The 14890-nt window shown below is 46.0% G+C and overlaps 1 protein-coding gene across 2 annotated transcripts in view; it reads left to right on the top strand.

Annotated features, from left to right (window-relative positions):
- LOC146770977 (uncharacterized) overlaps nucleotides 1-11925 on the top strand; it is a 69835-nt gene extending 57910 nt beyond the window's left edge. For both annotated transcript variants that reach the window (XM_085640380.1, XM_085640379.1), the window contains exons 2-4: nucleotides 8226-8333; nucleotides 9310-9370; nucleotides 10089-11925. In XM_085640380.1, the coding sequence (XP_085496506.1) occupies nucleotides 8226-8333; nucleotides 9310-9370; nucleotides 10089-10453 (534 nt within the window). In that variant the 3' untranslated portion in view covers nucleotides 10454-11925. The remainder of the gene's footprint in view (nucleotides 1-8225; nucleotides 8334-9309; nucleotides 9371-10088) is intronic.
- Nucleotides 11926-14890: the final 2965 nt, after the last annotated feature.

The raw sequence follows: 14890 nt of genomic DNA, 5'->3' as shown, positions 1-14890 counted from the left end.
ACGCATTGTCTGAGTCCGAGGTTGGCGAGGTTGTCTTTTAGGGTGGCGGAGTTGCGGTCGTTGCTGTTCTCGAGGTGGAAGTTCAGGTCCCCGAGAAGGATGTAGTCTGTAGAGGCGAGGGCTTGTGTACTGACGAAGTCGGCGATGGAGTCGCCGAACTGTGGTCGCGGTCCGGGGGGTCGGTAGACGAGGGTTCTCTGAGGGTGGTATTGGGATCGGTGTGGATCTGGAAGTGCAGGTGTTCGGTGGTGCTGAGGGTGTCGTCGGTGTTGGTCGAGACTCTGAGAGTGTTCCTGTGGACGATGGCGATTCCTCCTCCTACTCTGTTGGTGCAGTCCCTGCGGGTGATCTTGTAGCCGTCCGGGATGGCTATGGTGATGTTGGGTGCCGAGGAGGGGTTCAGCCAGGTCTCCGTCAGGAAGGCGACGTCTAGGGAGGTTGAGTCGAGTAGGTCCCAGAGTTCAACGGCGTGTTTGCGGGCAGAGCGGGTGTTGGGAAGGATGCATCTGAGGTGGTTGGGTTCTTTCCTGGTGGGTGGATTTGCGGTTCGGATGCCGGTGAAGCTGCAGTTCCTTCAGGTGAAAGGTCCTTGCGTGCGTTTCGGGGTGGCCAGGAAGCAGGTGTGTGATCATCCGATGTTGAGTGCATGGAGGGTGCTGGCATCGTAGCGATGTCGTGCGTCATGGCATTTGTGGGGGCCAGGGGTTCTGGCGCTTGGCGTGGTCCGGAAAAGTGAGATGGACTCACCTCGTTACTCAATACCCAGGAAGCTGTGGAGACGGTTGCACCCGCCCGTCTTTCAGCACGCCCGATCTATGGGGAAGGAACCTATCCGTCCTCCCCTTGATTCACTCTGTCACATCTCGCCACGACTGGCCTCCCGATTATCTCAGACCCGCTCGGACCGGGTTAGAATTATCACCGGTCCTACGATCCCGTATATTTTGATGTCTATTCAGCCCTGAAGAGTCACCGGCAATTACCCGAGTGACGAAACACGTGTCGGCTGGTTTTCCTTTGATGTTGCTCTTTAAAGAAAATCCACAATATATTTTTAAAAAAATAACCTTCATTGGTGTCGACCCTGTTATCATTCTTGTTTGAATATACGAATATTATTGAAAGACAGTTTAAATTTTACAGGGTGGACCCGTGCCCACATGTTGCAGGGGTTGTTTGGGTTTCCCCTGACCTGGTAGCACTGTGTTTACTCTCTACATACTATTTACCTCACTGCTATCTGTTAAGAGCGCCATCTTTCCTGTCTACTTAAAACCCCACGCAGAACCTTTATTGTGCCCATATTTATGTTTGAAACATTCTTAATATAAATTACGTTTAGCCCACAAAAAGCTGTTCGTGTTATGATCATGCTTTTTGACTTTGCCTCAATTGGTCCATCTTAATCTTGAACGGATCCCTACAAGTTTCAACAGAGTGTACTTCAATCCCTATATTTTTGATAGTCTATCAGCACTCTGACACTTTGAGTGTTTTACATATCATACGACAAATTATGCTGCTATAGCACACCAAGTATGGCTCTTCCATAATTGTTTGAAAAATGTGTTCGTACATTTTCGCAAACATTCAAAAAATATTTCTGCAGGTTTATACCATGTCCTTGATGGAACAGAATACCATAAAAACAGGCTTCACGCCACCTAAAATGCCTCGTTAACCGCTTCTCAAAAATAAATGTTCACGGAGATTGGACCATTAGTCTCTTCCGCCTTTCTAACTAGAGATGCGAGTCAGCGCTCTAGTTTATCACATGATAGTGACCCGCATAATGCATCACATGTTGCGTAACCACGTCATCACACGCTGGAACACGCAAGCCACTGCTGGAAAGCGTTTAAGCATGGGAGCCGCTGCCTTCAGTCACCATCAGGATCCTGTCAGGACCGGAATAGGTGACGTAGGCGGGCGGATAGCCTTGACGAAGTAAGTCTTTTATTTGCACTCGGACGGGGTCCAGTTCCACGCGCCCCCTTTGTCTTTCGGACACTGTGTCCACACTTAATGTCTCATGTGCCACATATGTCTCAACAGTGTGTGACTACAGGAGTCCGCCCCCTCCAGGATCCATGACAGCTACCTAATTTACTTAGCTGGTGAAAGACATTGCTTTACCTCTTGCCATTTTTTCTGCTTGTGATATAGAGTGTGCATTTATTAAGCATGGAGTGATTATGCATGCACATGCACTAAGGTTATCCTCTTTCACGACCAGCAATCCTAGGTCTATTTTACCATTCGGAGGCACGCTAGTAATACACAGCAAATTATGGCTAGAGCTCCAACCACAGTTTTGGTTCGAAGCCAGCACATGTTTACCGTTCACTATGATACATGCATGTCTGCTCTAATCACTGTGCACAAATGTGCATACACTACATGTATGTCGCATGTCCATGTGTGAATGACTGTTCTTTATGAATCCTGAGATCGACTCACAGATTGCACTTGAATATAGTTGCAAGCACATCATCTTAATCCTGACAAGGTAATTACTAAGCAACAGTCACAAAGATGTTGCTTTATGTTGTGTATGTCCTTTATGTTGTGCTTTGTCTTCCAGATTTTAACCAGACAGTGGCGCCCATCAGTACGGCAACAGCACTGCATGCAGTCAACACACCCTAGCGGGTGTGCAGAAAAAATTCACGTGGCCACATTTTCACATCTCTATGGTCCTGAAGAAAGCCTCAATATTGAATACGAGACTGAAACATGTCGACCAGCTAATGGGGATAATGAAGAACAATTTTCATCTTCACAATATCCCCTATCTGTTTTTAACTGTGCCCTAGGACCCCAGGAATAAACACTATCAATGGGGGATCCCAGAGACTTTTTTAACATCACCACTTAGAGCATCCTTCACACCCAAAACCCACTCCGCTGAAATTCAGGCGTTGAAGCACAGCTGGGTTGCACTCGGCAGCCCAGCTGGGAACCCAATGATGAAGCATGCCACCAACCAGGTTGGTGGGTGAGGGTTCTTCTTACAAACCTATTGTTTTTTTTATATTCCAGTGTATAGCACGGAGTCATCCTAGTAAGGCACCGACCAAGCCATCCGGTTTGAGGTAGCTGCTGACCTCTGGGTCCACCGATGCAAGAGCAGCCCAGGAGCAGGTCAGCATACTTAAGGAGGTCAGATCCATCTCCCTACAAAGTTTGGAGACACCAGGATCCCTACGAGCCTCCCTGCACCAATACCTGATCACTTGCCGCGACCAAAGCTTGTTTAGAGTCCATTCCGGACTCCACCAACTCCAAGACCGACTAGCCAATGAGGGACATCAGCACCACAGATGCCAGCAGCAAGAGTGGCTCCCCATCCTGTTTTGTCCCCCTTTCCAGGACCAAACAGCGAACCATGAGCGTCCTGATGCACGAGAGCCAGCCAGCCAAAAACACTGTGCACATGAGCTGCCTGGACCGGATCCATGAGCACCGACTGCTCCCCCTTTCTCCCAGGACCCTCATGATCTGAACCCCCATTGGGAGCTTCTTGACTAGTCCCAAAGTCCTCCTTTTCAGCCTATTTCTAAGTGGCTCCATCTTTACATATGGTGTAGTGCGCAAGGCCACCAACCTGTCCAGCACCTCTGCACGTGGACTCACTAGGGCAGGTAAAACCGGACTGCTGCTGAAACTTGGACCTTGAACCCCTAACTCCACAAGACCAAAAGTGTAGCCTCAAATTCCTATTGCAACTATCTGTGTGCAGTTTATGTTCTTCTCTCCATAGGAAAGCCTTACTTTGTAAAAACGGACTGTTGATAACATTGCTAAAAACTGTAAAAAGTATATCTCGAAAAAGTACTTACCCAATTACGAAGTTCTTGGTGTTAAAATATATGTAAACATATGTGTTATTTTTGTAAATTGGTGTGGATTTCCTTTTTGAGTGTGTGCATCATTTATTGATTCTGAGTATGCAACAAATGTCTAGCACTCTGCTCTGGTAAGTCTAACGGTGCTCGACCAAACTACCACAAAGAGAGGACCTTGGAATTCTTAAAGCAAGCCACTGTCCAATTATTAGGCATACCTGGTCTCCTTACTCAGCATACCTCTTTTTGGTATACTATATAACAAGCCAGCTTCCTACAATGACTAAAGACAGTCTCTCGTCTAAAGAAAGTAAAACGATTTCTTCCAGAAGGTGACTTCAGAATTGCTGTTCAAGCCCTCGTACTCTTGCATCTGGATGGTGGATGTGCTCTGCTGGATGGACTTAGAATCAACAGTGGCACCCCTTAGGGGCATCCTAAACACACAAGACCAATCCCTGTCGGCTGAAGCCCGCGGAGGAATCGGGTTTTTGCATGCAGGAATTGGGAGGCGAGATACTAGCCTGAAACTGGCCATCTACAGTCTGAATCGGGAGGGTTGGCATGCATGCTTCAAGCCCATCTAGGGTGCTGGTTTGCCTCCTGTAGCTTATGTCTGCGGTGACTCTACACAATTGTGCACCCTCCTTTTCAGAGCATGAATAATTTTTGTTCCATCTTCAGCATCTTGTGGGTACCCTGAGACCACATTTAGTTGTCAATGATCTGTTCTCACAGTTGACTGCAGGTCCTAGATGGTTTTTCATGATTTATTTACCCAAAACCCCGTCAGAGTGGGTTGCCACTTCCCGTGCTGAGATGTCAAGCTCAGGCATTTGTAGACAAGCTGTCTGCTGGTAGCCATCACAGTGCAGGTGGGAGGGGTTGTGTCAGGGGCACTGAATTCACAGACTGTCAGTGTATCCTGACTGATGGTCTCCATGCCATGTACAGCCTCCCAGACTGCAGATGATGCTTGCGCCTCTAACCAGGTGCCAGGATTGCAGATATTGCATCCAACTGATTTGCCACCAGTTATACTGTTCCCCTTTTCTTTTGTTCACATGGGCTCAAAACGCTGATGTCAGCATCATTTGAGGATGCCTGTTCAATACCAGGCGCAGTAAAAACAGGCTTCAGTTTTGGTGTGTGGACCCCGGATGGAAGACTTCAACATGATCCATCTTCAAATAACCCACAGCACTCATGCACATGCGTGCCTCTCATCCGAGTGTTGTAGGAGGCGGGTTGTCTATATAGTGCACTATGTTATCAAGTTTCACAGCAAAACAGGTAATGTGCAGTGGTGCGCTGTAACGCACAATGATTTCCTATGGAAGGTAAAAGCAAGTCGTAATAAAATACAGAGCACTTGGATGCATGGGGTTTGGTAATCAGAATAGTAGGGAGCCAAGGTTCAAAGTTCCACCAGCAGTTTCTCTGGAACGTCCCGTATTTAACCGGGAGCACGGTGCTAAGGAAGCAAGTAGCTAGCACACTACAAAGAAGGGGAGCCACCTAATGACAGGCTGCACAGAGGAACTTGCAAGCAAGTCCGAGGGCTCCCAAAAGGAAACTAGGGATGCAAAGGACTTGGGATAACTGGAGCATAGTCGGTAGGCCGGTACACAGGCTGGGCGGGGTGGGTGCAGAGTGTTCTGGTCGGTTGGGCTCCGATGTGCATAGTACACCTCGGGGTTAGGGGCTGACACCTTGGGAAGACAATTTTCATGCAGCTGGGCCACTCTTGATGTGGCTCTCAGGGGTAATGATGTCCCTCAACGGGTGCTTGCTTCCTGGGCAGTTGGAGTCCAGTCTGGGCTCTTCCTGGTTGATCTTGGATGCAGGGCGTCCATTACTCCAGGGTTAGTGCTGTATGGCTCTGGTTGATCCTGGTGCCTCCAAATTCGGTGAGGAAACAGATTTGACCTTTCAGAGTACAAGCACTTTCTCCTGGGCTGTTGCGGCATCGGTGGGACTGAAGAGGTGCAAGCCAAAGATTTGGACTCTGCAGTTCGGTGGCTGCGGTTGTAGAAGAGTAGCTCCTTTACTCCAAGGGAGTTCTTAGGCAATTTGATGTAGTGCTGTAGGTCCCCTGGGGTTTGTAGAGGATCAGGATGAGACAGTATTCCAAAACTGTTGAGTCTTTGGGTCACAGCCGAAATTCCAGTCCAAGCACTCCGTTCTCAGGTTCAGCAGCTTTTCTTTGTTCTGTGTCTATTTCAGTCCCCCGGTATTGAAGTTCAGGATTCAGGGGTGCTGCATAAATGCTAAATTTAGTAGCATTAAAGGGAGTGCCAGGTAGTAGCCAATGGGCTACCTACCCTTAGGGTGACTACACCCTCTATGTGCCCACTTCTGTTGGGGACTGTGTATAATGCTGACCCTGATAGGCTACTTTCTCTCATCTTCAAGAGCGAAGAAAGCGAAAAGGGGGATCCATATCACCTGCCTCACCATATGTTTAAGATTTATGTTTAAGATTTGTAAAGTGCATGGCTACCCGAGGGCTTCCCAGCACTGATGAGAGTACTGAACAGGGTGACTATGCCACATAAGAAGTTACTGGGAAATAACCATGTTTTTTTCTGAAGGTGATTTTCTCTTCCAGTTGTCTCATTCCGAGGGGCATATCTTTCCATAATTTTGGAAGCAGATGTGCAAATGATCTTCCACCCCATCTTCCTCTTTTAATTCTAGAAGTTCTAAGGAGGTGTTCTTGGGACAATCTTGAACATCTGGCAGGGACATAGGAGAGAACCAATCATGTAAGTTTGGTAGGGCCTATGTTCTTTATTGCCTTATATGCAATGCAAAGTAATTTAAATGTAAACCTTGCATCAACAGGTAGCCAGTGAAGCTGCTTCAAAGACTCTCTTACTGGTTTATGATTTGGGATTTTGAGTAAGCCTGGGTGGAGTTTGCTTAGCGGCACTACACGGAACTCCGCAAAGCTGCAAAAAACCTCTGCAGCGGAATTCCACAAGCGGGCGGAGTTGCTTATCCCACCGGTTTGCATGACATTTCCCTCCGTACGTCAACGCGGATTGCGTGTTCGGGGTCAAAATATTGCGCAAACTTCACCACGTGGTCACGCACGTGCAAGGCCATCATGTTTTTCTTCTCTGTTATGTTGCTAGGGCCTACTTTTCAATCTTGCCTAAATCTTTCCAATCCTGTTCACCAAACTTTTTTTCGGATCTTTTTATCGATTCCTCTTTCTTCTTAAGTGTATATTTTGTGTGTTTTTTTGTGAGTTTTGCTCTGTATACTATTTTTCTCTATACTCCTACTTCCTTCCTTCTTCTCCCTATCATTATTTATACTTTCCGCCTCATCGCCCCCCAGCATCATGGCATAGAAAGAAAGCAGGGCCAAGGTGGCAGAGAGGAGCCACCTTTCTTCCGGAAGGCGGAGCCCAGAAAGGGTGTTTTCTGAGGTGGAGGTGGCAGCTCTGTTTAGTTTTTTATTCAGCGCCACCTCCCCTCAATCCTGGCAGCAGGTGGCAGGCCTCGGCCCGGGCTCCGGGAGCACCATCAGAGGTGGGAGAGAGTACGCCGGGCAGTGTATCGCTGCTCTGGAGACAGCACTCCCACAACTAGCTGACGCACCGGTGGTCCGACATCCTGGACCGAGAGCAGTACCTGCTAGGTGTTGAGGTCGCGGGACTTGGTGACTAGCCAATTATAATTATTATTGTGTGTTCTCTGTTATTGCGCATAATATTTTTTTCCCAAGTAGCAAGAATGCTGCTGCTCACATGCAGGTAACTTACGTTTAAAAATCTTATATTATGTCACATAATCATTATTCTAGACAGGTGCTCATGCTCAGGTTCCCTAATCATACTTTTATTTGGAACTTTGCACTCGCTTGGGCAGATTATAAAATAATTTAAGTTAGGTAATGCAAACAAGGGAGACTCCTTTCCTTTGTCTTGTCACTAAGATAGTGGTAGCTAGTTAGTTACTTAGTAGTATTAGTAATAATTTAGCAGACCGTAACCTTTTTGTTTTGTAGTTCGTATAGTGACTAGCAAGTAGCAGCAACCAACCAATTTGGTGTATGCAATATGCATGCGACCAGCTATGCATAAGACTAAATGCAGACTTATTGGCCCGTCGAAGGCGGTTGAGATGATTGCGATTTGCGAATGAGATCAGAACTTAAAAGCAAATATCATTTTTTTGCAATTCATTCCAAAGTCTTTGGAATACGCGGGTTAGGTAGGTGTAGGAGTCAGGAATCGGTTTGTTTGTATGAAAGGTCAATGTTATTGCAATTGCCGTTTCCTTCCAAATAATCTTTTTGGAGCGGTTTAATATTTAACACCAATAATTTTTTTGTCTCTTTCATTATGTCTTACATGATCACCAGCATCCAGGGGCAAGAGTGAGATGCAGACGAGATCGTCCAAGGTGGGTGTGGGAGCTGGAGGTGCCTCTCAGCAGGAACGCTCCTCGTCTGATGGCTCTGCTGGCCCCAGTAAGTCCTCCTGTTGATTATATCATATATATATTTCCTTAACCTTTACTGCTCCTTATTCTGAACTATTATTTCCGTTTCCTAATTCTCCTCTTTCCAAAATCCTCTTCGATCGATCTACTGTTTCTAAATTCTTGTTATCCCTGCATTATCCTATTCACTAATGTAGTTATTTTATATTTCTAGTGTCTGTATTTTGATTTTTACCACTAACTGCCTCTGTCTGTTTTAGTCTGTGTGTAACTTGCTTTCTTCTGGTTTTCTATTCGGCTTTCCCTCTCCTCTTGTATATTTTGTGTACTGCCTGGTGGTGGTACCATAAGACTCTGAGAACCCATTGCTCCTACTACTACTAGTACTACTACTCTGCCGTGCAGATTGCATGCCCAAGTTAGGTATTATTCTACACATTTTTGTCGAGATGGGATTGAGAATTGGAAGGCTTTCTTTTACTTTCTCATGCACAATCAGTAAAATGAGTCCAACAAGAGTGGCCATAATCACGTTGGACACTCCAAAGTTGTGTCTTCTTCTAATCTAGGCCTAGTATTATATATATTAGCAGCAGTTGATGGTGAACTGATTACTATGCAACATGACCGGAAGGGAGTAATGAGGATTGAGGATGGCACCTTTACATTTTCTAACCAAGAAGACCCCAGGTCTGATTGTCCACCCAGTTGCCCACTCTTATTTCTTTTCAAAAACTCAGATTCACCAATAGCTCTAGCCACTCAGCCCAGTCCTTTACAGGTTGACTTCTTGAGAAGCATTTTAAAAATTGCCAGCACCAAAATGCCAAACCGGATATTATTATTTTTGATAGGACATACTGTGCTCTGTAGTCTATACCAGAATTGTAGTGATGTGTGTGGTCCATGTATTTTCAATCGTGCTACAGAAATAAAATTAACAGAAGGAGGCTTATATATGCCATGCCATTTAAAAATGTGTAATGTTTTTTCCTGGCGTACAGACCACCGGTGCCTGGGCCAGCGGCACCAGCCTTCAGGGAACTGATGCGGCAGCTGCAGAGGGTGAGCCAGCAGCAGTGACGGAATGCCTTATCAAGGTTTTTGATTCAAAGGTTTGAGGTTGTATTTAGGATTACTCAGTTGACTCACAGTAGTTTCCAAGCACAACATGATATTATGTACCCTACCCATCCATCATCAATTGCCTCCCTCCGAGGCCCACTCCCTGCCCATGGCATTTTTCAACAGTGTCAGCCATGGGTGGCCTATCAACTGCATGGTTACAAAGTAGTACCTCACGTGACATTGTGCCATTTATCATCATTGAAAGTAACTATTCATCTGCCTCGTTGAGACTAGTCAAGATGAAAGTAAAATTGAGCATTTGCCATTTGACAGCCATAATAGAAATAGAGATAATTGTGTAGAAGAGCTGCCCCACCTTCAGACAGTAGTAAAGTAATGCAAGTCTGCGACCCACACACGAGTATGTCTGTCTAAGGTGCAAATTGCGCAAGCTGAGCTGGCATGCCTACAAGATTAATTTAGCTAAACAAGAGAGAGAGAAGAAGAATACTTGTCTACTCCATAGCCATACTTTAGTGCCTATTGCCTGAAACTCTAATCGCATCCAAATCTTAGGGGCCGAGGAATCGAGGTGGATACCACAAATGGTATGTTAGGTACTGCTAGTGTTACTGTGCCATTATATAATCATTTGATGTGTTACTGTTTTGCTAAGAGTACTGGTTACAATTTGTCTTTTTTTTTCTTGATATAGCTACTCCTGCCAATCCACAATCTGAAAGGTGGGAGAGAGCAGCCAGGACCCGGCAAAGGAAGCTGGACACCATAATGGATAAATATCAGCGGCTGGTGGTCCTGGAGGAGGAGGAGGAGGTGGCAGCAGATGCAGCCTCCAATACCCTGGGCCCAAGCCTGGCCACAGTAGTGCCTCCGGTGGTACGGCATCGTGGTCTGGCAGGTGCCCGCCACCACTATTCATCTACTGCTACTACCCCCTTGGCGGTGACCGTTAAAACATTTCACCACTGCATGCTCCTTAGGATGGCGCGCCTTGAAAGCTGGAAGGAGGAGCGTTTTGAAAGCCTACAGAGGATGATCATACTCCTAGCCCGCCGCTAGGCCTTTCAGTCTCTTGCCCCATTTTTAATCTTTTGTTTGGTTGGTGAGAGTGGGACCTGTTGGGGAAAGGGTGGGATGTGGGAGTTGGGGAAATTGGATTGGGGTTTTATTTATGGACAATTGGATTTTGGACTTTCGTTGGACATTGGTTGGGGTTAGAGAGGGGGTAGGCCAGGTGTTGTGGACATTTATAGCTTTATGTGTTAGGGGAATACATGTATAGTTTTACAATATGATGTAAATCTTTTTACGGGGGTTTACTCTTACTATACATGGTTAAATTTTTTAAATGTGCTGATATAGTGTAACACACCAACAGATAGATGCGGTACCCTCACTTATCCTACTACTCTTTTCTTCTAGTCTATGCAATCTGCAACTATAGCCCCTATGGACTCGGAAAGGGTGTGGGTGTGTGAATTAATTAATTTCCATAGTATGTAGATTTATTGCTTAGCCCACACTTCTTCTCTTATCTGTGATTGATGATTAGGCGAAGCGATGGCTGCATCTTGATGTTTTAGTTTCCCAAGGTGCCATGGTGGTGGTATTAGTAGACAGTAGCAGTTACACACAAAAAAAGAGACAGTCAGCTGAGGGAGACTAGAGAACGACTAGTAGAAGTACAGTTCACAAAAAGAAGACTGCCAAACGAGAAACCATGACAAGCAATGCTAAAGTAAAATAAAATAGAATGGTGGACTAGCCTAGTACAAGTTATAAACTGAAGTTGACTCGAGCTATGAAGTGGACAAGCGTAACCTTTAGTGCTGGAAGGATAATGATGCTGGCAATAAGTTATGACGGATTATGTTCCTCTAGAAAAAAATTGAATATTGAATTCTGTGCATGGGTGGGCAATTTAATTCATATATTGCCAGTGTGGGCTATATACTTAGAGCAGAAGAAGATCCTCGCCCTGCCTTGAGTTGGTGTTGCTTTCACCACATCCTCCCCAGCAAGAATGTGATCAATGAATGGTGTAAATTTAATTTAGTCACACCTCAATAAATCACACAGCCCAGGGGAAGAGGGTTAGAGGATCAATGAATGGATAGGTTTGACAAAGACAAACACTACACATGGACAACACATTCATCTTGGCAGCCGACTATCATAAATCTGTTATGGGAGGAAAAGGAAATGCATGCACGATGTTGAGTAGCACTAGACTACTACAGGGCAGTATATTAGTTATGCAATTGTCTATCTACCTCCAGAGAGACCCAAGTTACATACATTATGTTCTGTTGTACCGCGCTTTGAAAAATAGCAAATACAATTAAAATATATGTAGGAGTCAAAAAAGCAAACATAAGCAACACAGAATTATACTCTATTGCCAAATTGGGAGTTGCATCTCAGCATTACTCTTGGACTGTCCGTCCGTCAATCTTGGGTGCCTGGCATATGCAGTTTGGTAAGGTAAGTGTGAGTTGTTTTTCCAGTATGGTGCAGGGTAAATGGCCTGTAGATCGAAAAACAAAAAGGATATTGAAAAATCAAGGAGAAAAGTTAATCTTCATAAGGAGGAAGATTCTTAGAGGCAGCATGGATAAATCATGTCTGTTTCCAGCAGTTACCTCCAACAGCAGCCCTCCCCACCAAACCTCCACTTAGCTTCGAATTTGAGCCAGAGAGCACTGAGCACACACACACAGCAACATAGCATTTTCCAAATGCAGTAAAAAGTCAATGCACCGCTATCAGTCACACCACACTCACCACCACCACTACACAGACATGTAGATCTGGTGTTGTTGTTTACCTTTAGGCCACTTTAAAGTCATCATCATCCAACTCAGTTGGTTTCAGTGAATTTGAAAACTTCCATCTTCTTTTGGTGGCATTTCTCGAAGTAGTCAAACTCACGCCCAGACCCTGAGTTATTCCATAAATCATCTCTAATCATCCTGACTCTGACTGCGAGAATGGTGTCCAACTCCATACCAACTTTGTCCCGAGTGAGTCCAGTCTCATCCCAACTCAAAATGCAATGGATCGGCCTGTCGTAGTACAATTTTGTTATTGAACAACAAGAAGGGAAATATTGACTGGAGTCACTTTTTGTGTGTGGAATAGTAGATGTCATTCACAACAAACAACAATCACTCAGCGTGCAATGCATGTCATAATTTACCTGTTCTTCCAGGTCAGGTCAGTCCCTCTAGGCTTGGAAAGGATAGATAGCTAGTCAGGGCCCAGGGTGGGAGGCAGGCACACATTGGTTTGTATTCTCCATCCAATGTCTGGCTTGAGGGAAATGGCTTTAGGGCGAGTCAGGAGTGGACTTACTTCTTCACTGACTGCACACAGTTGCAACTCCAATCGGTCAATGAAAGACTAAGACGGTGGGGATGAATTTATGAACCAGAAAGATAGTGGCACACACAAATAGTAAACTTGATCATTTTCCTGAGCTATGTCTTTTTTAGCTTTTTTTGGGGGGCGTCAAAGAAAGAAAGAAAGTAACTCGAAGCCTAGTTGTCAGGGAAGTAGAGCTCGTCCTCAAACTCAGGTGGTTCGCCCAGATGTAGGTCACCTAACACACTACTCCATTACCTCAGTCGCTGTCATCATCTTCCTGCTGTGCTACTTCAGGTATAGTATAATCCAGTAGTACAAAGTGCTGATTCATTTTGATCATGGTTAACCTTTCCATGTTTTGTGACAAGAGACTGGTCCTTCTCACTGTCAGAACGGCACCAGCAGCACTGAAAACACTCTCTGCAGAGACACTTGCTATGGGGAAAAAGCCAGATAGTTTATCAACAACCTGCTGAGCACAAGCCATTAGGGCCTTTTCCCATACCAATACAGCAATAGGTTTTGATCAAAGTAGACCTCTGCTGGGTCATCCATATAGGTCTGGACCATACGCTCAATGGTCATGGGTGCTCTGCTTTGCTCTGTCTCTTTGGCTTTGCCTCAGCACTGGACTTAAGCCCTGCCAGTAGAAATCATTCCTTTGCCGGTTTTGGGGCTGCTGCTCCTGTTCTTGCTGTTGTTGATGTTGTTTTTGCTGTTGGTGGTTTTGGCTACTGCGAGCCAACTGCACTGCCCTCAGGCTCTAAAGTTGAACTTGAAGGCTGCTCTGCAGTACTTGTTGTGCCTTTAATTCCCGGCCGTTCTTTTTCTAGCTGACTGGCTTGCACAGCTATCCATGTTTTGTAGTTGGTAACATCCCCATCTGAAAAAGAAATGAAAGTGTGCAGTAATGGTTTGTACCGTGGATCAAGAATTGTGGCACAAATGTAATGCTTGGATGACACAATGGGGCTCATTTGGATAGCAGGCGGATCACCACGGCCGTATGGCGGTGGCGATCCACCCACTAAAAACCACCGCCCGCTTCAAAATTCCCCCGCCACATTACCATGGCGGGGGGGACCCCGGCGGAGGGTCTTCCGATTGCCTACCAGGCGGAAAAGCAGTTTATATGGTGGCGGTGTCTGGTAGACACCGCCATCCATATTACTATGGAGGTGGGGACCTGCCTTTCCGTGGCGGCGTTAAAGGCAGGTGTTTTTTGTCATTGGGGGCCCGTAGTGGGCCCCCAGGGATTCTGGGGGGTGAACATGGGGGGTACCTATGGTACCCCCTGCAGTTCCATGCACAACATGGCAGGCGGCACGCGGGGCCTGCCACGTTGTGCATGGAGGTGCACGACATGCCTTCTTGGCAAAGCGGCGGGCGGTGCTCGCTGCAATGTCAGGAATGCAGGATGCGCCCGCCAGTGTGGTAGGCGCATCCTAATTTCACCAACGGGACTCCCGCACCAATGGCGGGCGGTCCCATTCCACGACAGGATGTTCGTCCGCCCGCCATCCTAATGACCCTCATTGTCTCTTTGCACCCTTCTATTTTCAGATAAACGAAGGATTAAGCTCTCCACCAACTCATATGCTTCTTTTTTTCATCCACACCTGCGTACATTGCAAACACCCCCTTCGGCTGTTCCTGTAGCACGTGCAACAATGGGATAGCTTGGCCCATAGTACAGTCCTCCTAGATGACTTCACGTGTGAAGACCTCGAAAGGAAGCAGCATCTCTATCAGGTATTTAATTAGGCCCTATTGGTCCATTTCAAAGATCATTCCTTTCACAGTAGCATCCCCTCTTTGCATGACATATTCATTGATTGATCTGTACTGCTCAAACAGACCTTCAAGCATTTAATAAGTTGAGTTCCAACGTGTTGGCACCTCCTGGACGAGTGCTATAAATGGCATTCTATTATCACTTTGAATGAGCCTCAGCTGCTTCCGGGCTTTAAAAGAATGCCTGAAATGTGTGCAGATTCTTCTCAGTGGTCAGTAAGTTGCTGACTCTGTCCTCTTTTTTGAGAAAGTCTTGAACAATGCTGTTAATACAGTGCGCCAAACATAGGACCCTGAAATAGCCACAATCAGCCGTGGCTTTAACTATATTACTGC

Source organism: Triturus cristatus, unplaced genomic scaffold, assembly GCF_964204655.1.
Source record: "Triturus cristatus unplaced genomic scaffold, aTriCri1.1 SCAFFOLD_230, whole genome shotgun sequence".
In the NCBI taxonomy this organism is placed as follows: domain Eukaryota; kingdom Metazoa; phylum Chordata; class Amphibia; order Caudata; family Salamandridae; genus Triturus; species Triturus cristatus.
Note: the sequence above shows the minus strand (reverse complement) of the source record. Positions and strands in the feature narration are given on the sequence as shown.